Genomic DNA, 25192 nt, shown 5'->3' on the forward strand with positions numbered 1-25192 from the left:
GTGGCCAGGGAGGTGGCAGGCCAGTCCCTGGGTCCCTTGGGAGGCAGCAGGCCAGTCCCTGGGTCTCCAGGCTGACTGAGGGGCTGGGGGGGGGGGCGGGCAGAGCAAGGACATGGAAATGGAGGGAGAAGAAGGGTCTTTGACCCACGGGTGCCCAGCAACAGCTATGGGTGCGGCACGGCCACTGGTCTCTCTACACACACACACACACACACACACACAGACTCACACTCACACACATACCCACACGTGCATACATGCGCACACACACACATAGCCTCACACTCACTCACATAGCCGCACGCACGCACGCACGCACGCACGCAGAGCATCTCAGGAAGAAGGAAAAATAAGGAGTTTGGCTTCTGGGGGCCCACTGCCCCATGGGGTCCCCATGGTAAGAATGGAGTGTCACCCACCTCAGCCCCCCTGCCCTCTCTTCTTCCAGGGCAGGGGGGGCAGGAGGGGCGGGCGAGGCCAGGGCAGGGCTGGGCACCAGGCCCCAGTGGCCTCTCACCACCCCTAGAAGGGGAGGGCCCGCTCCACCGGTGGTGGGGGGGTGTGGGGGAGGCTGACCTGGGAGTATCAGAAAGGAGCCTGGGACCCTCTCCCGGCACGTGGCCAGTGGCCTAACTGTTTACAGTATAACGAATGCATGTGTTTCCTTCATCCATTTTAAATACAGGCAGAATAAAAATCACATTTTTGTCAGGCAGCAGTAGCAGTTCAGTAGGTAAGTCGCTTGATCACATTGGTTTGTATTAGTAATGCATGCAAGCAGCTTTAGTACTAGGTCCCTCGTGAGCTGGCCACACCGGCCCCTTACAAAGTCCCTGCGTAGGTGCCCTCCGGCCTTCTTGCGGCCATGGCTGCTGGCGTCGGGGGCCTGCTGGAGCTGGTGCCGCCCTGCTCAAAGGGCTGCGGGGGGCTCTGGCTGTCGGCGGACAGCGGCTCCGGCGCGGCCACCTCTTGGATGACTGAGCCGGCTCCCTCTGCCTCCTCACCGGCCTCGAAGGCCGAGCTGGCGGCCGTGCTCAGATCGACGTTCACCGCGTCCGTTCTCAAGGCCACAATGGTGGCAGCGTCGCTCCGGCGCTCGGCGTAGATGCGCTGCTCCAAGGCCTGTGCGGGCGCGGGCGGGAAGTCGGGGTGGAGGGGCAGGCCGGCCGCGGAGGCGCCCATGACGGTGCGGTACATCTCCACGCCCTCCGGCAGCATGGACTTGATCTTGGGCAGCCAGCGCTTGCGGACGCGGCGCGCGTTGGTGCACATGTCTGCGGCGATCACGTTCATCTCGCTCTCCTTGAAGCTGGGGGCGAAGTTCTGACAGTACACTGCGAGGATAAGTGTGCGTGCGGACATGAGGAGAGCCCCGGACACACACACCGCAGGCCCGCAGAGCTGGGGAGCCGAGCTGCCCACCACGCTGAGATCCATGTCCAAGCTCTGCGGGCCCCCTAACCTCTACCTGCAAATCAGGAGTGGCCGGAGGGGCCATCTCACGGGGGAACAAGGAGCAGGGGCTCAGCTTGTCAGGAGCCTTCCTCACCCCAGGCCTCATGAACACGAGACGCAAAACCATCATCACATCAAAACAACAACGATCTTCTTCCTTCTCCACCAGGAGCCACAGGCCAAAGCCAGGCGCCAGGTCCCAAAGAGCACTGAACTAGGAGCAAAGCAAGTCCTCATCCCCTCAGGAACCATGCCCCGCCACTGCACATCTGCCACCCTCCCTCCCAACATCCTCCAGGTCTCAGTTGTCAACCTGCAATCGAGGGCTGTAATTACTAACTGCTAAGGTCCCTCTACAGCAAAACAGAATTAGCCTCACAAGGGAGTTGGTTTATTTTTTTAAACAAGAAAAGACAGCATTTTGTGGGCCAATGACCTCAAGAAGCTGAGCTCTTGGCCAGCCTGGCACGCGCCAGGCAGCGGAGGCCTCTTCCCCATCTGGGGGCCGGGCGCGGCCTGCCACCGAGACGCCCGGGGTCCGCCCCACCACCCAGGAGGGGGAGGCAGAAGCCGGCCCGAACAGATGGCAAAGGCTCAAAATAACCTCAACATGTAAATAAGGGGTTTTGTTCAAAAAGGAAAATTAGATCTATTTCACATATTAAAATAGTTTTGCAGCTGAATTCATCACGCTTGGAAACCTACCAAGGACGTTAGCACCTCGAGACCGGGCTCGGCTTGCTGTTCTTTTCTTCCTCTCCCAGAGCCATGGGCAATGGCTGGCACCGGGAGAGGCCACGCACGACCTCCAGGCTTCCTCTACCTAGGATCTGAGCCTCCCAGCCCCACTCACGTTTCACAGCATTTAGGACTCGGCTGTCCAGCGGCTTGCGGCTCGGGTCGCTTGTGGACGAGCGGATGCCTGTGCCACAGCTGTTGGCCAGTGTGTTCCTGGTGGAGAGATGAGGGGAGAGGGGGTGAGGCCACCGACCCAGCAACAACCCAAGGAGCAGCCCTTCTCCACCATCCCCTCCCCCGGGGTGGGCAGGCATGGCCCACTGGAGTTAGGGCCAGCCTCGCTCTGAAGGACAGGACAAAGGCAAAGCCTCCGCTTGTGTGGTGAGCAGAGGGACTCCGCGAGGAAGCGAGTCTGGTCCACAGGGACACGCAGGTTCTTCAGCGTGGGGAGGGGGTTCTGCTGACCTGCTCATCTGACAGGCACCCAGCCTCCCCACCACGGGCTCGCTGGAAAAGTAAAGGGCTTCCCATGCCCAAACCTTCATGCCCCTCTGGACCTTTCCTCAGCTCCCTCCCGCCCCCGCCAGCTACCTGTCGAAGAAGGTCGCCAGGAGCCGGCGCAGCAAGACCTTGTGCTTCACCCCTGCGCAGAGATGGCAGTTCATGAGCTGGCCACGCGTGATGTAGACCCCAGAGCCTGCAGGCAGCAAACGGATGTGAGGCCTCACCCCAAAACCAGGGCCCACGATGCCCCCAGGACGTCTGGGGTAGAACCACCTGAGACAGGTGTCAGAGGTGGAAAGGACCTGCCCGAACTCAAACCCCACCTGCAGGTGCTGACAATGTACCGCCAAGCCACGCTTCCCCTGCTCCAGGAGGAACTGGGGTTCAGCTGGGGCTGCGGAAAGCCCTGGCGCCCCACAGCTCCCCAGGTGCCCTGAATTCACAGATTTCCTTGCTTTGCTGAGGTGCAACTGGCAGCCAGCCTTGGGTATCTTCCTAGAAAGATGATCTGGAGTGCAGGGGAGGGCGGGCTGCTTCGCTCTGTTCCTTCCCAGAAACCTCAGAGTCTCAAGCAGACAAGTGGGAGGGGGACAGAAGGTTCACAGGGTGCAGTGGGGCCCCGCACTGATGCTAACTAGCACATCCAGGAGAATCCGGCCACGCAAGGAGCGCCCTCTGTGGTGATGGCCCAAGATCCCCAGCAGGGGGTGGTGAGCGAGGGGCTGAGTCAACACAGGCCTGGACCACAGGACAATGGGGAGGCCTCTGTACCAGCACAAGGACAGGCAGGCGCCCAGCTCGGATACCAGGAAGGGTCCGGGTGGATGTGGGATAGGATATGCAGGAGTTGCTCTCATCTACCTTACTGGGGCTGTACGGTCTGACTTATCATGGAGCGTGGACTGAATGCTCTTTTGCCCGGTGAGACAGGGTCTGTCTATACAGCTCAGGCTGGTCTGGAACCCAGGAATAGCCATCCCATCTGCCCCTTCCATCAGAACAAGAGCAGAGGTGGCGTCCTTCCTCAGAGGGTTTTCAGATTTTGGTGAGAGGACCAGAGGAGGAATGTGTGCTCGTCAGGTAAGCGTCCCCCTCATCAGACCCTGGGTGGCTCTGCTGTGGGACTGCGCTTGCTCTGGGCTGCTGGCAGGAGGGGCAGCCCAGCCACTACCCCTGGGGACAGTGCACACTTGGGGCCTCCTCGGACCGCCCGGAGCAGGAGCCTTCCGGCGCTCGTCATCCATCCCAGGCCCTCACAGTTCCCGGGAGGAAGCTGGGCCCACAATGCCCTGTGGCCAGCAGCCTTGCACACCACACACCGTGCCCCTGACAGGAGGGAGCTCCAGGGGCTGCCAGGCAAGGCCCACCCAGGATGCAACCCCAGGCCAAGGCAGTGGCTTCGGTGGAGGGGAACAAGGCGACAGAACACGGAGCTCATGTTCCACTGAAGGGTGGATCTGAGGACAATGCAATCTGTGTGGGTGCCAGAGAGGAAGAGCCTGGCTGGGGCCGAGGGACCAGCTTGGGTGGTAGGAGACTTTCTTGGCCCAGAAAGAAGACATTCCACTGGATAATGACTCAAAATCCAATGAGATATGGATGCTATATCTTCTGGAGGGGGGGTGGTGGTAGCAGTCCTGGGCTTGAACTCAGGGTCTGGGCTGAGTCCTTGAACTTTCTCAAGGCTAGCATCACCACTCGAGCCACACTTCGGCCTTTTCTATGTATGTAGTACTGAGGAACCGAACCCAGGTCTTTGTGCATGCTATCAATTGTTGTTTCATCTAAGTAGCCTTGAGAACATAAGAGGTCAGATGGACCCAGCATGAAAAAGACAAATCTTCCTGACCCAGCAGGGGTCAGCAGGCTCTAGGGCCTGGCTGTAGGGTTTGTCCCTGCAGAATTCCACTCTGCATAAAGCAATGCCATTTCTACACTACGAATGGATGCTCAAGCTGGGAGGGAAGCTGGAAAACTCTGAGCATCTTGGTTTGTTGCTTGCTTTGGTGTACTGGGGATGGAACTCAGGCTCACACGAGTCAGGGGGTGCTCTACTGCTTGAGCCACGCCCCTAGTTCACCACTCCACTCTTATCGGTGACCTAAATTAAAACATATCACCACTGTAGTGCCAGCCAATCAGGAACAGGGCCAGCCCAGGAGACTCAATTAAAATACTAAATTAATTCAATCGAATGACTCCTCTTAATGACACGTTCTTTAAAAAAGAAATTAGAGGAAATTTAAGACATTCATTCTTTCTCCCTCTCTTTCCCTCTCTTTCTCTCTCTCTCCCCCCCTTCTCTTTCTCTGACTAGTGGTAAGTACACTGTGTTCCAGCTCTGGAAAACCTGCGCGAGGGAGGACGTCTGCATGCATTCACGGGCAGGGCGGCTCACCGGCCACTAGCTCCAGCTTCTCTCCAGGATCACCCTCGGAGTAGAGCTTGGGATGGCAGCGGTACCCGATCTGGCTGATAAGACTGGCAGGCAGTGCCACCAGGTCACGGCGGATGAGGACGCAGGAGCGGCTCTCCAGTGGCACAGGCTCCGGCTTCTCTTGGACTGCAAGAAGAACTCAGCAGGTGAGGAGGGTGGTGAGGGCAGGCTGGGCTCTCCTATGCCCACGCTGCACACACCCTGAAGCCTGGACTGAACCTGTTCTGTGCCAGTCAGGACTGGGTTAAGGCCCTTGCCCTGCACACCCCTGGGGTTCCCCCTGCTGAGGCCTCCTCGCCAACCCTATGTGGACATAACTGTCCCCAAACCCTTCCCAGAGTTGTCTGAGTCCCTTTCTCCATGTTCCAGCCAGCAGGACCAGTGACTTCATCGGGTCAGCCCTCCAGACTCCCACAGGCCACCGCAACTACCAAGACGGCACACTCAACACCACGGCTGGAAACAAGCCACCCGAGCAGAGTCCCCCCCACCAGCCAATGGTCCTCACCGGGATCCACGGCGCCAAGCGATCATGCCCCTCCCCAGCAGCAGAGCCTGGCAGGTGATGCTCCCACAGGCCCAGCCCCTTCCCCAGGGTCGCAGGCGCGACGCCACCCTCGGCTGGCGGGGAAGCTCTTAGCTCTTGGCTGGCTGGGTGGCCTTTTTGGGTGGGATGTGGTAAATCTTCTTTGTTATTGGGGTAACAGTAACGTACGTCGGGTAAAGGCTTCATTTCTTCTGGACAGTGTCACCCCTTTCCTCACCTGGGGTGGCTGCCGAGGCTCAGGTGGTAGAGCTCTCGCCTTGAGAAAGTCCAAGGACAGTGCTCAGGCCCTGAGCTCAAGCCCAGGACTGGCAAAACAAAACAAAACAAAAAAAGATTAGCGGGGGCTGCTGTGGAGGAATTCACTGTAAGAAAACACTACCAAGGTCCCAAGGAGGGGAGGGAGCGCTGGGGAGTGAGATGCCACGCCCGCTCCCAACCCCGGCCAGGAGAGGCCTGAGGACCCCGACCTCAGCAGCCCAAGCCCGGGCCGGGCTCTCGGGCCTCTCCACTTCATCCTGGCCTGGCTCCAGGTCCTCTCAGGGTGTGGAGCTCCACCACAGCTCAAGAGAAGCAAGGAATGCATGGCTTTCCATCTTCCAGTGGCTGGGTTCAGGGTGGAGGAAGGAGTCTTCGAAAGTCAGCAGACACTGTTAGGACAGGACAGGGCCAGGAAGGCAGCTGGCTGCAGCTGAGGGTGCAAAGCCCTGCCTTGTGCCAATGGCTTGGCGGGAGGGGGGGGGCAGTGAGGCGGCCTCTCCCAACGGGCAAGCAATGGAGAAGCTTTACAGCGTGGAATCACCCAGGGGCTCACAGAACACAGGGAAAACAATCCGGATGATATTTTAAAACATAATTACACCCCCCCCCCCCCGCCCCAGCCCCAGCCTGTTGTGATTACACATGCAAACGAGCAGCGACTTCGCTGTGCTGTGGCATTTACATAAAGAGTATGCACCAACAGAAATAATTCCCCATCCACAACCACCTCGTCTTGAGATGTTTTTCTCAACAGCAGAAGTTGTTTGCACCGTACACGCACACGCGCGCGCGCACACACACACACAGGCACACATCCCTCCCTAGCCCCATCCTGGCTCCCCAAACAGTCAGACTGTCAGCACAGAGCCCCAAAAAATTGCTTCTATTTCTGCCCAGCTGAGTGCTGGGTGCCATGGCTAAAAATACCCAGCCCAGAGCCGCAGCAGCTCTGCAAAGGTGTTCAACTGTTTGTCCTATGCTCCTGACTTGGGGTGGCTGTCCCCAGCCCCCCAGGGGAAGACTCAACTAGCTGCGGCCAGCACCCTGAGCTTGGAGGCAGGAGTTAGAAGTAGCTGTTACAGGAAAAGCTGGGAGACTGGTTCTCAGGGGACAAAGGACACTTCGCCTGGTGGCCCTCACATGGTCCTCAGAGGACCGCACACTGAGGCCCGTGCTTGCTTCTGGTGACGGCCGGAGGCCCCGAAGGGGTGGGAGCAGGCACCAGCCCGGGGCATACCTGGTCCCCGGGCCTGTGTCACAGGACCAGATCTGTGGCTCTGCCTGACCCGGGTCCAAAGGCAATGAGGCTGCGGTCCCAGAACCCTGTGCTCCCTGCCAGGCACACGAGGATGCGGGAAGAAGTGACCGACTTCTCCCCAAAGGTGAGTCAAGGCAGAAAGATCTAGAACAGCAGCTCCCCGCGGCAGATGAGGCACCAGCTCTCAAGGGCAGGCAAATGGGTCAGAATGGTCAAGGCAAACCCAACATGTCCTCTTGTCACTGAACAGATGGGGACCCTTCGGTGCTTCTGACATGGGCACTCAGGAGCCCTGCTGAGTCCTCGAGGTCCCAGTGCCCAACGTGGGTGGCAGACATGACAGAGAAGGGCTTTCAGAGAAGGACTCTGACCCTGAGGACATCGTGCTAAGTGAGCCAGACACAAAAGGACAAATCTCCCAGGATTCCCCATAGGCCCTGTCATTGCACTCGTCCAGAGAGGAAGAAGGTGGCTGTGGGCAGGGAAGGGATGAGAGGTGTAATGGGGCAAGCGTCGGGGTGGGGCCATCGGGGAAGTTCTGTGGACTGACAACAATGAGTGTGTTCAGATCAACAGTCACGGCGGGGAGTGTGGCCTGGAGGTAGAATGCTTGCCCGGGTGCATGAAGCCCTGGGCTCAATTCCCTGACTCCCACATACACAGAAAAAGCTGGAAGTGGTACTGTGACTCAAGTGGCAGAGTGCTAGCCTCGAGAAAGCTCAAGGACAGTGACCAGGCCTAGAATTCAAGCTCCAGACTGACAAAATAATAACAGTAATAACAATAATAATAGTAATAAAAATAGTAATAATAATAGTCAATCTATACCATAATAAAAGTATTGATTCGTATGTTTTTTAAATGGAAGGTGCTTGTGAAAGACAGGTCTTGACCTTCAGCATCACTTTAAAAAATGAGCGAATGAATGGAAGAATGAGAGTGTGCAGGCACGGAGGGAGATGGGGGGCTCACCAGCCTTGACCTTGGCTTTCCCGTTTCCTGGTCTCTGACTGAAAATCAGAAAAGCACAGGGTCTTCTTAGGGGGATCCAGCCAGGGAACCTGGCATCAGATGCCGCCCGGCAGGTCCGGGCAGTGAGCCCGCCCCAATGCCAGGCACGAGGGTGTCCTCACCCAGGCAGCACAGGCAGACCTACCCCTGGAAGCCCCACAGGCGACCCTGGTCAGAGATGAGTCTGAGGACAGGGTCCCTGGGAAGGGGAGGGGAAGGCAGAACACCAACTCCAGACTTCAGTATGGAGAAAGGTCCAGCACAAACCCAAAATGACAGAAAAATGCTGACTCACACTCCGACTTTCAGCCAGCGATGAAGACCACGTGGCACAGACAGACACACAGCTCCACAGCACAGAAAGCCGGCCACGGCAGACCAAGACCACTTGGTACTGACAGGCAGCTCGGGCACAGTACGGAAGCCACCCATATAAGCATGCTCAGTTGGTTTTGGGCAAAGGGATTTAGGCCATTCAGCAGCGGTGACACAGGCTCGACACAGGCTCTCCCAGCATCTGGGTCGTCTGTGTGGAAAAAGAAAATCCCAAATAACAGGCAAGCTACACCTTGCACCTTACACAAAAAAGGTACAAAAACTGATCAGGTTTAAGTGTAAGAAAAAGCTATTCGAAGAAAACTAGAAAAGCTTGTGATCCTAGATTAAGCGAAAAGCTTAGAACATGACGTCGTGTCTTAAGTGTTCGTAACAGAAAAACTGGTAAAGAAAGTTCATGAAAATGCAAATCTTACGTTCTGTAAAAGACAATCGCAGGGGCCAGGAGTTTGGCCTAGTGGTAGAGTGCTTGCCTAGCATGCACGAAGACCCAGGTTCGATTCCTCGGTACCACATACATAGAAAAAAGCCGGAAGAGGTGCTGAGGCTCAAGTGGTAGAGCTCTAGCCTTGAGAAAACCCAAGGACAGTGCTCAGGCCCTGAGCTCAAGCCCAGGACTGGCTCACACCTGTCATCCCAGCGATTAGGAGGGCTGAGATCTGAGGATCACGGTTCAAAGCCAGTCTGGGCCCCAAAGTCCATGAGACTCTTACCTCCAATTAATCACTAGAAAACAGGAAGTGGGGCTGCGGCTCAAGGGTAGGGCGGTAGCCTTGAGCTGAAGAGCTCAGGGACAGCGCCCAGGCCAGAGTTCAGGCCCCATGACCCCCACTCCCCCAAAAAAGACAATCACAAAACAAGCTATCTACAGCCCAGAAAGGAACTATCTGCAAATCACACATCTAAAAAAGTAAAGGACCCGCCAAACATCACAGAAAGAAAGCAGCCCGTTCAGGAACGTGGACAGATTCACAGAGGGGAATTAGCAAGGGAAAAGCCGCACCGCCTCACTGGCCTTCCAGGAAGGACAGCTGTAACCACAGAGACTCCTCCCGTCACCAGACCACGGCCGCAACACACAGACAGCAGCAGGGCTGGGAGGGCTGGGAGGGTGTACAGCTGTGGAGCGCCCTGGCCTGGCCTGACAAATGACAGATGCTGTGAGAACAGTTCTGCAAAGGCACACCATGGCTATAGACCTTCTTAACTAAAAGACATGAGATACTCCGCTGTGTTCACAGGTACCCACAGGCGGCTCGGCCCTGACACGCCATCACAGACCAATGGGGCAGACATGGAATACCCGCCCCAGCTTACCACTCAGCAATAAAAAGGAACACACTATTGACACACAACCTGCATGACTATCAGCCGATTGCTCACAAAACTACAGAGACAGAATGGATCCCTGGCCGCCAGGGGCGAGTGGGGCAGGGGACAGTGTGGAGGGCCCTGGGGGGTGGTGAGTCACCTGGAGCGACTGTACCCCCCCACCCACTCAGCCTCAGATCGCCTCAGACACACCAGAGCTCCAGACTGGCATGAACCGAGCTCCTGCGGTTGTGACTGGTGAGGCTCCCTTCTTGATTACTAGATGCCAGGGCACTGGCAGCAGGAGCAGCCGGGAGGGAGCAGCAGGCCTTGTCAGTGCCAGCAATGCCTGGCCTCCTGCCCGCTGCTCAGAGAGCCACACCTTCTTCCAGGAAGGGCAAGGCCGGGACTCCAGTGGAGGCTCAGGACTTGTGGATGCGATCACGCCCATTTTCTGACTTAGCCACGCCCACTTCCTGGAGGCTGTGACCTGGGCGGACAGTGCAGGCTAGGTACTGAAGGATGCAGACACGGCTGGCACATCCACGAGGCAGAAAGAGAAAGAGGTGACAGGAATCCCAGGTCATAAACGAGGGGGGCATGCACACATGCGTGTGTGCGCGCGCGTGCACACACACGTGCGCGTGCACGCACACACACACGTGCCCGCGCATACACACACACGTGCCCGCGCATACACACACGTGCAGACACACACTGTGGGTTCCTTCTCAGCTGCCACCAGGGTTGGCACCAGGCCCCTCAGGTTCTATTCTCGGTGGGCTCCTCCTTCTCCGAATCCCCTGGCCCCCACAGATGACCTTGTCCTCTGGCTTCTCCACAGCATCTTGACCTGGTGGCGGCCACCTCCAATCCCACCCCACCTGGTGAAGTCCCCTGCGGCTGGGACCCGAGGCTGGTGACCTTCCTGTCACCTGCCCCACCCCATCCTGGGCCCGTCATCACCCACCCACCAGCAGCTGCCACCTTCCTGCCAGGCCAGGTGCAGCCTCCGTGTCCCACACGGGGACACGTTGGCTAGATGGAGGCCAGCCACAGCCAGGGGCCCTGAGGGCCCTCTGAGCAGAGGACCCAGAGCAAGACGAGAACAAAGCGTGGGATCCCAGGAGCAGCTGATGCCTCTGGGGACGAATGGGCGCCGGAGACAGGGGGAAGGAGACTGTTCACTGGGGACCTCTGCCTTGTTTTTAGGGTAACACCTTTAGTTATGAAAAAACGAACACATTTTAACTAGGAAGACTCCTCAGAGACAGCCACCACCACCGTGCAGGCCACGTCACGGGCCAACCTCTTCATCTAGAATCTAGGAAGAGCTAAGGAGGACCGTTTCCAGGTACCCAGGCCTTGGGGCTGAGACCCTGAGGAGAGGGAGCCCCGGGCCCATGGCTCCAGGAGGTGGGGGCAGCCCCTGGGGCTCAGGTTCCCCAGCCCTGCAAGGCCAGCACTCAGGACGGGCAACACCTCCTTGGCATGTCTGTAGACTGTAGAGGAGTGTGTGCAGGACCAGATGCAGAAGGCCATTAACTGCCAAGAAATAAAAGCAAAGCGGTCTAGAATGTGGTGTCTCTTAGACTGCAGGGTCTGCCAAGAGGTCCCCGGATCCCAGCCGGGCCTGGAGAGGGGAGCCGCACCTGCCCAGTCTTGGCCCCAGTCACTGTGGCCTTGAAAATCAGTCCCCAGGCCTGCCTGGATTAACGCTGCTTAGTGCTTCTACAACGTTGCTAGACAGGGCCTGACAATCAGTAACACTCGGCCGGGAGGACCAGAAACCAGCCCAGAGCGATCAAAAAACCCAATTTACAAAAGACATTAGATCCAGACCCATAGACCAAATGATAAAAAAGCAATTTGCAGAAAAGACATTAGATCAGACAATTAACAGATGCCGGCGTTAAAATAACTGCTGGGAACATGAGCAGAAAATGTAGGTAACAAGATGGAGCATCTCACTGAAAACTAGAATCAACAAGGACCAGTGCCGAGAAATAAGAAAATTACAGTAACTGAAATTATGAACTTGGAAGCATGGTTTAGGGAGAAATTAAACAGAGCAGACGAGGTTTGTGAACTGTAAAATAATTTGGTACAAGATTCCCAGAAGGAAGTAAGAAAAGAAGAAAGAAAGAAAAGCGTCAGGAAGCAGAAGGGATGAGAGGGGAATGTGGCTGGAAGCAAGCCTGCCACAGGAGCACCTGGGCCCGGGCCTCCCCTCCGGGTCTCCCCCTCCGGCATGGCTCCTCCCAGCACAGAGGCTGGGGACCTGCACCACACCTTGACGTGGAAGTCATGCAGAGGGAGCAGAAACTGCTCAGTGGCCACCAGTGCATCACAGTGAGTGAGGCAGAGCGGCCCTGCCCCTGCGCTTGAGAAAGGAACAGCCCGGAACTTTGCATCATCAGGCCTAGCCCAGGTGTCACAAGGGCTCACTCAATGGGAGCCCCCACAGGGGTCACAGGTCATGGGTCACGAGTCAGGAAAGACATGTAAGTGCTCTATAGGATCACACAACAGTGCAAGTGTCTAACACACCCTGGCACCAAGAGACGCAGCAGGACTGTATCTGAGAATAGAACTTTTGCAATGCAATGTATTTATGGAAGGGAGACTCCTCATCCTTAGAAAACAATGACATTGCTCTAATCTGATCAAATGCATCACAATAAAGCCTACAGCAAATACACTAGTGATTTTGAAAGATCAAAAAGTTTTCCTGAGAAGTAGCTCTGGGGCTCAAAGTGGCAGAGCTCTGGCCTTGAGCAAAAAGAGCTCAGGGACAGTGTCCAGGCTCTGAGTTCAACAAAGTAACAACAAAGATAAAGGTTTCCCTGAGTTTGGAAATGAGACAAGGTATGTAAGTCCTGGCCTGTCCCATGAGGAAAGGAAGGAAATAAAAAGGCTCACGTTGGGAAGGAAACTGCTAGCTACGTGTGGTAGTGTGTATTGCTAATTCTACTCAGGAAGTGAGGAAACAAGAGTAGCCTCAGTTCAAGAGCAGCCCAGACAATTTTCCAGATCCCATTTCCAAAATAAAACCCCAAAGGGGCTCAGTATAGCTCAGGTAACAAACGCACAAGACCCGGGTTTAATCCCCAGCACCAGCAAAAATAAAGAGCAAGGGGGCTGGGGGAGGGAAGGAGAGAACAAGAACTGTCCCAGGTACGGCAGCACATACAGATAATCCCAGCATTTGGAATGCTAGCTAAGGCAAGAAGATCCAGAGTTCAAGACCAGTCCGGGTTATATAGCAAGACCCTAGCTCAAAAAAAATCAAAACTAAACCAGAAAATCGTTAGACGGACAGACAGTTCAGCGGTAGAGCGCTTGCTCAGAGCGTACACAGGCCTGGGGTTGGTTGGTTGATGGCTAGATGGATTATTGCTATGGTTATATCCAGAAAACTCAAATAAATCTGTAGGAAAATGGCACAGTACATTTGGCAAGGTAACCCAATTTTTTTTTTTCTGTGAGATGGAGAGGGAAGCAGCATCCCCTAAGGTGGGAGACTGGAGTTTGGCTAGCTTGGGGGACTCCAGTGTGGGCACTGTGATTTGGTTTGGTTTCAGGGCCTCACTCTGCTGCCCAGGCTGGTTCTGAACTTCTGAACTAAAGTTGTCTTCCTATCTCCACCCCCTGTGAGCTGGGGCCACCTTGCCCGACTCTGAACTCAAGATTTTTCAATATAGAAATCTCTAGTTCTTAGCGCCAAAGGACTATAAAAACAGGGTTAGGAATGAGGCTTGGTGGTAGAGTGCTTGCCCAGGATCCATGAAGCCCTGGGTTCCATTCCTCATAGCACACACATAGAAAAAGCCAGAAGTGGTGCTGTGGTCCAAGTGGTAGAGCTCTAGCCTTGAGAAAGCCCAAGGACAGTGCTCAGGCCCTGAGCTCAAGACCCAGAGCAGGTAAAACACTCTCTCTCTCTCTCTCTCTCTCTCTCTCTCTCTCTCTCTCTCTCTCTCTCTCTCTCTCTCTCTCTCTCTCAGCAAAGAACAAACCCAGAACTGAAACTTTGTTCTAAATACTACTTGGGCCAAGAATAGCTGTGGGGTAAGGCTGGCCTGCAGGAGAACCCAAGGGTTAATCCCAGCATCACCAAGCACATAAATTAATTCACTAAAACAAACAGAGCACCTTCCAGTCCACACAGAAAGGAAAAATAACTGACTTGGGGACGTAAATTACATCTGAGATATTTTTCTGAACAAGACATTAAGAAAATGCTTTAAAAAAAAAAAAACCAAAGCCGGGCCTGGTGGCTCACGCCTGTAATCCTAGCTACTCAGGAGGCTGAGATCCGAGGATCAAAGTTCAAAGCCAGCCTGGGCACTAAAGTCCATGAGACTCTTATCTTCAATTAACCACCAGAAAATGGGAAGTGGCACTGTGGCTCAGTGGTAGGGTGGTAGCCTTGAGCTGAAGAGCTCAGGGACAGCGCCCAGCCCAGAGTTCAAGCCCTAGGACTAGCACAAAAGAAAAATAACAAAACACCCAAACTCTCTACTGAAGGTGAATAATTTACTGCAGCAGGTAAAGAAACTAAATCATTGGTGAGATTGGCGGGAAACTCCACTCCAGAAGACTATTGGACCAGAGTCCGTGGCACAACGCCCTGCCCCTGATGCCACATCAGAACAGGAATCGGGGCGGGGGGGGGGCATTGGTGCCAGGGCAGCTGAAGGCAGAAACTGAGGATACACACACAGACGCTAGACTCTATGGTGGGGCTGCAGCAAGGTTAAACAAGAATTCTGAGCCGTGGTTACATAAGACAATGCCCTTTTTGGGACATAGTGTCTGACGCTTACTTTCAAATGGTTCAGGAGTAACTTCTGTATGAAAGAGGAGACAAGGACGAAAGGGACGCAGCTCACAGCCACTGGAAAGACGTGCAGGTAAGCTTGGGGCTCTTCATTTCTGTGACTTTAAAATGAGGTGGCACAGCTTCTGTTTCCCACAAAGAAGTCACAAAAGCTGACAATCTCAAAGCGGGGGAAGATTTCTTCAAATACAATATAAACGCTGATATCATTTTAAAAACTTGGGCCGGGAGTTTGGCCTAGTGGTAGAGTGCTTGCCTAGCATGCACGAAGACCCAGGTTCGATTCCTCGGTACCATATACATAGAAAAAAGCCAGAAGAGGTGCTGAGGCTCAAGTGGTAGAGCTCTAGCCTTGAGAAAGTCCAAGGACAGTGCCCCAGGCGCTGTGTTCAAGCCCAGGACTGGCAAAAACAAATTTGATAGCCTTTGTATCCCAGTCCTATTCACTGGAAGTGGAGAAGCAGATTAGACTCTCACTTGCCTGCATCAGAGTCCGGGGTAGGTCCCAGCACATGCACACAGAGCACGGTGGAAGGACAGGCCGAGACAGAAGTTACCCAATAGGAGACTTTCCAAACATGCCTCTGACAAAGCAAGCTGAACAGGTACTTAGCAGGGGAAAAGAACAACTCATTCCACAAAAGAATGGGACAGGGAGCCGGGCACTGGGGGCTCCCAGCTGTAATCCTAGCTACTCAGGAGGCTGAGATCTGAGGGCGGCAGCCAGCTGGGGCACGAAAAGTCAGTGAGACTCTTGTCTCCAATTAACCACCAAAGGCGACATTGGCAGAGCTGGGGCTCCAGTGGCAGAGCGCTAATCTTGAGCAAAACCTCAGGGTGGGTGCCCAGGCCCTGAGCTCAAGCTCCAGGACCCGCAGAAGACAGAGAGTAGGGAGGTGTGGGATGTAGCTCAGCGTGACAGCACTTGCCTAGCACATTCGAGTCCCTGCACTGGACCCCCAGAACATGGGGCAACACAGAAAAGCACTTTACTGAGAATTTCATGCTGGACCCCTGGAAGGTGTCCACACCGTGGCCTGAACTTCAGTTCATCACATCCCTGAAATTCAGACTGACACCCACTGAGAGAGACGCCACGGCAGACACTCAGCACCACAGCCAAGGTACCCACTGTGTTCAGCTCCCTGTCAAAACTCAGGTGTAAGCCAGGTGTGGTGGCTCACGCTGTAATGTCACTTACTCAGGAGGGTGAGATCTGAGGATCCCAGTTCAAAGTCAGTACTGACAGGAAAGTCTGTGAGACTTTTATCTCCAGGTAACCACCAGAAAACCAAAAACGGTGCTGCGGCTCAAAGTGGTAGAGCTCCAGCCTTGAACAAAAGAGCTCAGGGCACAGGGACAACAACCCAAAAAAGTGCATAACCAACCCCAGGAGCTATTCTAAAATCAGCCAATGGAAACAGAATGAGAAGTGATGAAATGCTATCATCAGTACACCATGGTTGTACTGTACAACTGGTCGTTACAAATATGAGCAGAGCCTTAGAAACAAAGAAATCCGCGAGAGGAGAAAAGGAAAGTTCAGAGAGAGTGCCCAGGCCCCGAGTTCAAGTCCTTCAACCAGAAAAAAAAAAGATAATTAGTTCATACCTTACATAAAAGTTAACTCAAAATGAGCCAGACCCAGACCTTTAACCCAAAGCCATAAAGAGCAATATCGACAGCAAACACACCCTTGAAAGATGTTCTAAGCCGGTGCAGTGGCGCACACCTGCAATCCTAGCCACTCGGGAGGCTGAGATCTGAGGATCACAGTTCAAAGCCACTTAAGAACATGAGACTCTTATCTCTAATGACCCACTAGAAAACGGGAAGTGGTGCTGAGGCTCCAGAAGTAGGGTGAGTGGTAGCCTTGAGCTGTGGAGCTCAGGAACAGCTCCCGGACCCAGAGTTCAAGCCCCATGACCCCCCCCCCCACACAAAATGACCTCCACACACACAAAAAAAAAAAAGGAAGGAAGGAAGGAAGACACTCTATATGATTAAACCTCAGAGAACTACAAATCAAATCCACAACGAAACACTACTACAGACCTGCTAGAATGGCTTTAAAGACACAGCAGTGGAGAGCTGTGGAGTAGGTGGGACGGCCCTAGAGCAAGGGCCCCCCACGAGCCAGGCACCGCCACCCACACAATGAAAGCACCAACACACAGTGTGGCTGAATCCCAAGGGCCAAAGCGTCCAAAGGCATCGCTTTTGCCCTGAGTTAGGGGGAGCAGGGAGAGCGGGGAGCCACGGGACAGCCCCTGGTCACCACGGGTGAGGGACGAGGGGCTTGTGGGCTCTGACTAAGCGCACAGCCATGCTACAGAGAGCAGCTTTCGCCGAATGCAGTGGAACAGTGACTAAATGTGGGGGGGCAAAGGTAACCCGCAGTGGACTGTGACAGTAAAAAAACAAACCTGGGCCTGGGAAGGTGGCTTTGTGGTGGAGGGTTCGCCTAGCACGCAGGAAGCCCTGGGTACCATTCCTCGGTACCACAAACAGCAAAAGCTGAAAGTGGTGCTGTGGCTCAAGTGGCAGAGCTCTAGCCTTGAGTGTAGAGAGGCTCAGGGACCGTGCCCAGGCCCTGAGTTCAAGCCCCAGGACTGGCAATAAATTAAAATAATAAAACAAAATAAAAACCTACCACAAGGTTCAGCATACATGAGGACGGACAACTATGGAACAATGTTAGGACAGAGGGCTGGAAGAGCCATGAAGGCCCAGGGGGACTCTGCTCTGGGAGGCAGCCTGCACAGGACAGGCAGAGTGGCAAAGACCAGTGGTCAAACTCCAGAGAAAGCCTGACCCCAAAGAGGGGTGAGGCAGTAGGAGTGCTAGAAGAGCATGCTGGGAAATGTAGAAGAGGAGAGAGCAAACACAGCTAAGCAAGCCAGGCACCAGGGCTCATACCTATAATCCTAGCTCCTCAGGAGGGAAAGATCTCAGGGTTGTGGTTCAAAGCCAGCCTGGACAAGAAAAGTCTGTGAGACTAGAAGTGGAGGCGCCGGCCTTAAAAAGATAAAGCTAGGGGCCGGGAATGTGGTAGAGTGCTTGCCTAGATACACAAAGACCTGGGTTCCATTCCTCAGTACCACATACATAGAAAAATGTGGTGCTGTGGCTCAAGTGGTAGAGCTCTAGCCTTAAGAAAGCCCAAGGACAGTGCTCAGACCCTGAGCTCCAGGCCCAGGACTGGCAAAAAAAAAAAAAAAAAAAAGATAAAGCTAAAGGAGAGGCCGGAATCATAGCCTAGTGGTAGAGTACTTGCCTAGCATGCATGAAGCTCTGGGTTTGATTCCTTGGTACCACCTAAACAGAAAAGGCTGGAAGTGGTGCTGTGGCCACCTTGAGAAAGCCCAAGGACAGTGCCAAGGCCGAGTTCAAACCGAGGACTGGCAAAAAGAAATAAAAAAGAAAAAAAGGAAGAGGCTGGGAGTGGGGCCTAGTGGTAGAGTGCTTGCCTAACATGCACAAAAGTTCCGGGTTCAATTCCCTGGTATCCCAGCAAAAGTGAGATGTGGTACTGTGGCTCAAATGGTAGAGCACTCGTTTTTAGAAAGCTCAAAGACAGTGCCCAGGCCCTGGGTTCAAGTCCCAGAACTGGTATGTGCACACAGGCAAGCACCCACACAGGAAAGGAAGGAAGGAAAGAAAGAAGCGAGCAAGCTGGAGTGCAGCTCAGTGGTAGAGCATGTGTTCTGCATGCTGGGGTCCTTGTGTTTCATTCTCAGTAGGAGGGAGGGAAGGAGAGAGGGAGGAAAGGCTGGGAAAGGAGGGAAGAACGGAAGGGAGGACAGAAATGGAAGGAGGGGAAGCAAGCCTAAGTGGCACCACTAACGTCCAATTAGACATCAGCGATGGATACATTCCATGGAAGACACAAATTACTATGACTGGAACAAGATGAAAGAGAAAATCTGAACAGTTCTATATCTAAAGTAATATTGGTAATTAAAGTAAATTGTAATTGGTAATAATATTGGCAATTAAAATAAATTGGAAATTCAAAACCTTCCCACAATTAACAACAACAAACTCCAGGCTTGAGTGGTTTCACTGGTGAACCGACCCCATCAGACACTTAAGAAATAACATCAAACTTAACATGAACTCTTTCAAAAAATAAAAGACAATGGAAGATAGGCTCGCATTACCCTGACTCCAAAATCAGACAATACATAAAAGAAAATGGCACAGTCAATAACTTTCATGAACACAGAGGCAAAATTCCCTACGAAAATGCAAGATTGAGCCAGGAACCATGGCTCACGCCTGTAATCCTAGCTAATCAGGAGGCTGAGATCTGAGGATCGTGGCTCAAAGCCAGCCAGGGCACAAAAGAACCTGAGATTTTTACTCCAAGTAACCGCTAAAAAATGGGAAATGGGGCTTGGCTCAAGGATAGGGAGGCAGCCTTGAGCTGAAGAGCTCAGAGACCACCCAGGCTGAGTTCAAGTCCCATGACCCACCAAAAAAAAAAAGAAAGAAAATGCGAGATCACTTGGCAACGTGTAAACTCAGTTACAGAAAAGCCAGACAGATTAAGCCTAGGAACACAGGCCCCTTCAACATTCACACAGTGACTACAGCAAGATGCTACCGCAGAGAAACAGGAGAAAACGTTCACCAGGGCCTGGAAGAAGGATGCAGAGGGCAAAAGGCATGGAGCAGCGCCTCGTGGGGGCGGGGGTCGTGCACCAAGTGCTCTGCTGCCACAGCCACAGTCCAGTCTTTTTCTGCCATCCCCATCCAACCAACCTGGAGTGGAAGTGAACGCCTAACCCTGGAAAGTGGTACTGCTGGCCTCCCACACCCCACAGCCGTCCACGGCCCACGACCTCACTCACATACCCTGCCTTGTGTGCAGGTATGCCAGGGAGCCCACAGAAAGCCTCAGAACTCAGAGGCAGGACCAGAGGACACAGACCTGCATCCCAACAACAGACAACTGAAAATGAAATGGTAAGCAACACAATTCACAAAAGTGCCAAATGGTGCACCAAAAAGTTCCCTGCCAGGCGCGGTGGCTCACGCCTGTTATCCTAGCTACTCAGGAGGCTGAGATCTGAAGGTCATGATCCAGAGCCAGCTCAGGAAGGAAAAGTCTGTGGGACTCAGATCTCCAATGAACCACCACCAAGAAAAGGCAGAAGTGGAGCGTGGCTCACCCGGTAGTCTCAGCCTTGGATGAAAGCAGCTCAGGGATCAACTGTGCACACAGCTTGGGCAAGCTCCCCTGCCCCCGGGGAAGCTGTGGGGAAGAACACTGTCCTGCCCGTGCTCGAGCAGACCCTGAGGACAGGTGATCACCGCTGGCCACCCATGGAGATGTCTCAGGGCTAGACACAAGATTGGGACCTCCTCGCCCTGCCAACTGCAAAGCGCTAGCTACCTAAGAGGAGGGAACCCCCCCCTTACACCAACCAGCAGTGTCCCCACCAGTGCTGGGACTTCTTGAGCCTCACACTGCACCTAGGCCAGGGACCACAGTGCCTGCTGCTCCCTGGACCCCGTGGAGGGGCCAGGCTGGGCTCGGACTCTGTGGCACTGGGCCTACTCACAAGATGTAGAGGTGAATTTGCATACCCAGACACATCCAGCCCTTCTTCCTGCTCTGAGAACCCCAACTAACCCCTGCTTCCTTTGGAGCTGCTGTCAGGAGTGGCCTCCCACAGGACCAGTGTCCACAGGCAGAGGGACCTGCAAGGTGGATGGCCACAGAATCACGCTGTCAGGTGGACGGCTGTGAGCGAGCCCTGATGGCTGCAGTGACTCTGGAGGCCTGAGCCCCTCAGCCTGGACGGTGCAGTGGCTTCCCATTGAGAACACCAGGGGCCATGACAGGCGAGCAGGGGGTACCATGCGTGTGTGCTACGCCCACACTCTGCCATCGTCAGCCATACATCAGTACCACCCCTTCTCACGGCTGGTACCAACTCTCCTGTCCCGAAGAGCAGTGTACAGGGCACAGAGGGCACCGCTCCCGGCAGTGTCTCCCGGGGCAAGGGAACAGGATGCTGCCCGCCTGGGCAACATGGCTTGTGGGGAAGCACACTGGAAACAATCCCGGCGGGGCCTTCACCCCAGACGTTGGGAGAGCAAGGGCTGGAGCTGAAAGCATCCACCTGCCAGAGAGAGAGCGGGTGCAGGGTAAGGGCTTCCTGAGACAGGAGGTGGAGAAGGGACAGGGAGCCCCCATCACCCAGCCTGGCCCTGCACGTGGGCCTGCCCGAGCTGTGGTCACAACAGCCCAACACAATTTGTTAACTGCTCAAGGTCCCTCTGCCGTGTGTTGCCCCAAGCATGCCTGTGAGTTGGGTCTGGAAGACCTGGAGACAGTGAGACCCCAGGAGCAGATCCTGAATGGAGCTGGAGCTCCTTCCTACCCACCCAGGTGGAGCATGCTCAGATCCCACACTGACTCCACCAGGCCAATGACCGGGCTCTGGGGCTGACAGTGGACAATCTGAAGCCTTTGCGCTCTCAGGAAACTCAGAAGGGACTTGGAACTGCACTACATCCTCAGGGAAGGGCAGGGGGGAGGGGGAGAAAAAGGGGGCGAGGGCACTGCTCAGGCCACAAACCTGCTGTGCAGAGACAGAACTGGGCTCCCTACCTGGTGTCCGGCTCCTGATCTGGCCCCGGATGTACTCTGCGGGCACTGGCTGGTTTGCCATCTTGAGCTAGGGATGTGGTGCCCCATGTGCTGGTGTACATCACTCCGCTGCCTGGAGGGGGCGGTGCTCATGTGCTTGCTTGAGTGCACACAGGGCTTCTGCCCTGCCCTGCTCTGCCCTACCCTGTCCCCACCACTCCAGGAGGCCCTCAGGTGAGGAGCCAGCTCTCGGGGCCCCGTGAGCGGAAACAGACTCAAGGGGAGGGCAGCAGAGAGGGGCTTTGGCCACTGCCCACCTGTGGGGTCTAAGAGGACAGAGCCCGCCTGAGGGCAGGGCTCTGAACCACAAGCTCACTGCCCCACTGCAGAGCTGCTCCATGGCACAGCCACAGCTCCTAAGAAACGGGCATAAAACACCCTGGGATGGGGAATTGGGTGAGTCAGGACCCTGGTGGGGCCCAAAGTGGCAAAGGAGTGGCAGAGGTGGAGGAGGGGTGGAGTTCAAGCACCCTGTTCTGACTGGTTCAACATGTGCAGCCCTCTGTAAGTGGCCCTCAGAGGGGGCTGGGGACACCACTGCTCTATTACCCCAGGTCACACCCCAGGTCACTGGCCAGTCTTCACTGGAGAGGGAAACCAGTGCCAGATGGGAGCTGATTGGAAGAAGCCAACCAAGAGCACTAAACTACCAGCTCAGAGATGGGCATCCTGCCCAGCTCAAAGTAACCCAGCAGAGGGCTCTCTGGAAGAGCCACCCGGGGAAAGAAAGGGGGGAGAAGAAGGAATAGAGACGGAGGGGAGGGGGAGGGGGGGGAGAGGGGAGGGAGGGGGAGAGGAGAGAGAGGGAGAGAGGAAGGGGAGGGAGAGGGAGAAAGGAAGGGGAGGGAAGGGGGAGAGAGAGCGCGCGCATGCAAGCCAGAGCGCACAGGAGTGCATTCATCAGGGCAGCACACAAGGACCTGGGGCAGCTCTGTTGGGCCCTGGGCCCCATCCACCCACCTGCCCCACGGCCTCCTTCCCCTAGCACACCCAGTGACACCACGACGTCACTGCCAATAACCTAGATTCTAACCAAGAAACCACACACCCCCTTTCTCTGCCCCACTTATGGGCTTGCTGAAGAGCAAAACCACAAGAAAACCCAGACAGGGGCATGGCGGCAGACCAGGGCTGCCATGGCCCCTCCAGAGTCTCAGCAACACCATGGCACCCACTAAACGTGGGAAGGGATGGGCAGGATTAAGCAGGGGCCCCGGAGGCTCCAGCTCCCTGCAGAAACGGGCTGGTGGTGGTGGGGCCTCTGGAGAGATGGCCTGCCCATCTGTATGGAGGCTCAGAGCCACGCGGCCTCTGGGGCAGCGCATGCAGGCTCCACAGGGCCTCCGAGGCCCACCGCCCCACCGGACCCTAGGGAAAACTTGTCCTGGGCAGGAGAGGGCTTCAGATGACCCAGCACCAAAGGGCCACCAGATGTTACCTGTGCCCAGAAAACCAGAGGTGGCCCCTCTGCCCCAGGCTCAGGTCCCACTGGAGGGGATGGAGCTGGGAGATAAGTAGAGGTCAGGTTCCATCCCATCCCTGAAGGGCACTACCAAGGACCCTGGTCACATCTCCTGCCCTCCAGCTTGGTACCACTTCTTCCCTGGCCCAGCCACAGCCCGGGTAAAGTGCTCAGGGAACCAAACCGTGGCTCCCAGAAGCTGAGACTGAGCCAGGCACGGGAGCATAAGAGTCGACTCACCCGGGCCAACATAGTGGCTAACAGGGCTCTTGGAATCAGGAAACAACCCACGCTGGCCCCTACCACAAAAGAAAAGGAACCCATCTAGCCTAGATCAAGTGGGAGATGGCAACACGCATATAAACCTAGAGATGGAGTGCCACGAAGGTGGAGGCCACAGAGATGGAGAGCCCCAGAGACGGACAGCCACAGAAATGGCACAGCCACACAGATGGGAGCATCACAAAGATGGAGAGCCACAGAGATAGAAAGTCACAAAGATTGGGAACCACAGAGACCGAGTGCCACAGAAGAGGAGAAACAGAGGAGAGCCACAACACCTGGGGCCGCCACAACTAACGGGGAGCTTGGCCCCCCAAAGGCCTGAACTGGGCAGGGTTCCTGGCTCCTAGCGCCCAGCACTGATGGACTAGGGAGGGGGAGAGGCGGACCCTGCCTGGCACAGCCCCTTGGGCTAGTCTGGCCACGGCAAGCGCCACATGCTTGGGTGCAGGCTGCTACCACAACCCTGCGTGCAAATCAAGCATGTGTGGCCAGCCCCGAACCCACTGCGGACTCTGCCCCGAGCACTCCTGCAGTCTCAGGGTGTCTTCTAGCACGATGCCCTGCTTCTTGCGTACTAGTCCCACGGCAGGACTGGCTCTTCTAGCCACAGAGAACTTGAAGACCGCTCACGCCCCCTCCGGCCCATCTACCTGTGCGGAGGCCCTGGTGCTAGGCCCTGGGAAGGAGGCCTTGGCAGAATTAGAGAGCGAACACGCCTCCAGGAGGAAGACTGCAGATAAAGGGAAGAAGCACCAGTACATGGTAACAGTCCCTTCAGAGATAGGGACACCGAGGCCAGGGGCAGGGAGGGACCGGCTGGGGAGCGCTGAGGTCACTGAGGGCTTCCCTCTCCTCATCTGTCCAGTGCCCGACAGGGCATCGCTGCAGACGACCTGCACGGCAACCTACCAGAGGCTCATGACCCGCACCTCCCCCCACGTCGGGTCTAAGTTTGATGACTGACTCCTGCCGGCCTGCCCACGGGGTCTCAGCTCCGACCAGCTCCCCAGCAGCCCAGTGACGGCAACCAGGCTGCAGGCGCCGCGTGAGGCCGCCGCGCTCGGTGCCCGCCGCGCTCGGTGCCCGCCGCGTGTGGCATGGGGGCGGGCCCCAGCTGCGACTACCTGCATAGCTGCCCGTGGCCTTGATGTACATCTGGCCGTACTGCTCCTCCACCATGGTGTCGTAGGCCTCGTCGTCCTCCTCCTCCTCCTCGTTGTGGTAGGAGGTGGGGCTGTCAGTGGTGGGCAGGCTGCTGGCCCCCGGACTGGTCCGCTCCCCCTGGGGGTAGGGCACCTGCTGGATGCTGGGGAGGAGGGTGGCCAGGCTGGGCACCCCATAATAGGAGACGCGGGGCAGCTTGAGAGGGGCCGTGCCGGCCACCCCTGTGGCTCCCACGGCCACGGCCACGCCGTCCCGGGGCCCCGTCTCCAGCGGGCGCTTGGCGGCCAGGCCTGGGCCGGTGGCCGGCGGTAGCTCCATGGCTTCGTGCTTAACCCGGGTCAGCAGCGGGATGGGCACGGACGGGGATGCGACGTAGGCGGCGGCAGAGGCGGCTGGCTGCAGCTGGTTGCAGGGGCTCTGGGGCTCGGAGCTGGCGTCCTCGATCATGGTGGTCTGGGAGTCACAGTGGGGCGAGCTCACCTTGAACATGAGGTCTGTGCCACGCTCTACGATGTGCTGGATCTGCAGGAAGCCCGCCGTGTACATGACCACGAGCTGCTCGCTGGCCGCCATGGTGAGCTTGCCTGTGTAGCAGAAGGACAGGATCTGCTGGAAGCAGGCCGGCGGCACGGTGCCGGGCAGCTCGAACGCGCTCTTGCTGTTGCCACTGAACAGGTCACGGAAGTAGAGGCTGCTGGCAGCCAGGACAGCCCGATGGGCTTTGAAGGCCTGGCCCTTGACCACAATGGACACATCGCAGTACAGGCCCAGGAGGCGCTGCTCGTTGAGGCAGCCCAGGACGGTGCTCCCGAAGTTGGGGATCTCGATGTGCAGCATCTGAGCCATGGCGGGCGGTGGGGCAGGTGGGCTTCAGACTCGGCGTGGGACGGGTTGGGTGGGGCACATCTGTAAGGAGACAGCG

General features: G+C 55.9%; 1 protein-coding gene across 2 annotated transcripts in view; it reads right to left on the bottom strand.

Moving 5' to 3' along the window:
• Positions 1 to 660: 660 nt before the first annotated feature.
• The window catches only part of Nacc2 (NACC family member 2), a 55486-nt gene continuing 30954 nt past the window's right edge, over positions 661 to 25192 (bottom strand). The window contains exons 2-6 of one of the 2 annotated variants that reach the window (XM_090330917.1): positions 24231 to 25176; positions 5096 to 5260; positions 2785 to 2890; positions 2309 to 2406; positions 661 to 1334 (exon numbers count right to left, since the gene is read on the bottom strand). In XM_090330917.1, coding sequence (XP_090187043.1) covers positions 823 to 1334; positions 2309 to 2406; positions 2785 to 2890; positions 5096 to 5260; positions 24231 to 25116 — 1767 coding nt within the window. In that variant the 5' untranslated portion in view covers positions 25117 to 25176 and the 3' untranslated portion in view covers positions 661 to 822. The remainder of the gene's footprint in view (positions 1335 to 2308; positions 2407 to 2784; positions 2891 to 5095; positions 5261 to 24230; positions 25177 to 25192) is intronic. The other variant, XM_090330918.1, reaches the window with a different exon arrangement.

Source organism: Megascapheus bottae, chromosome 3, assembly GCF_031878675.1.
Source record: "Megascapheus bottae isolate mThoBot1 chromosome 3, mThoBot2.hap1, whole genome shotgun sequence".
Classification (NCBI taxonomy): Eukaryota; Metazoa; Chordata; class Mammalia; order Rodentia; family Geomyidae; genus Megascapheus; species Megascapheus bottae.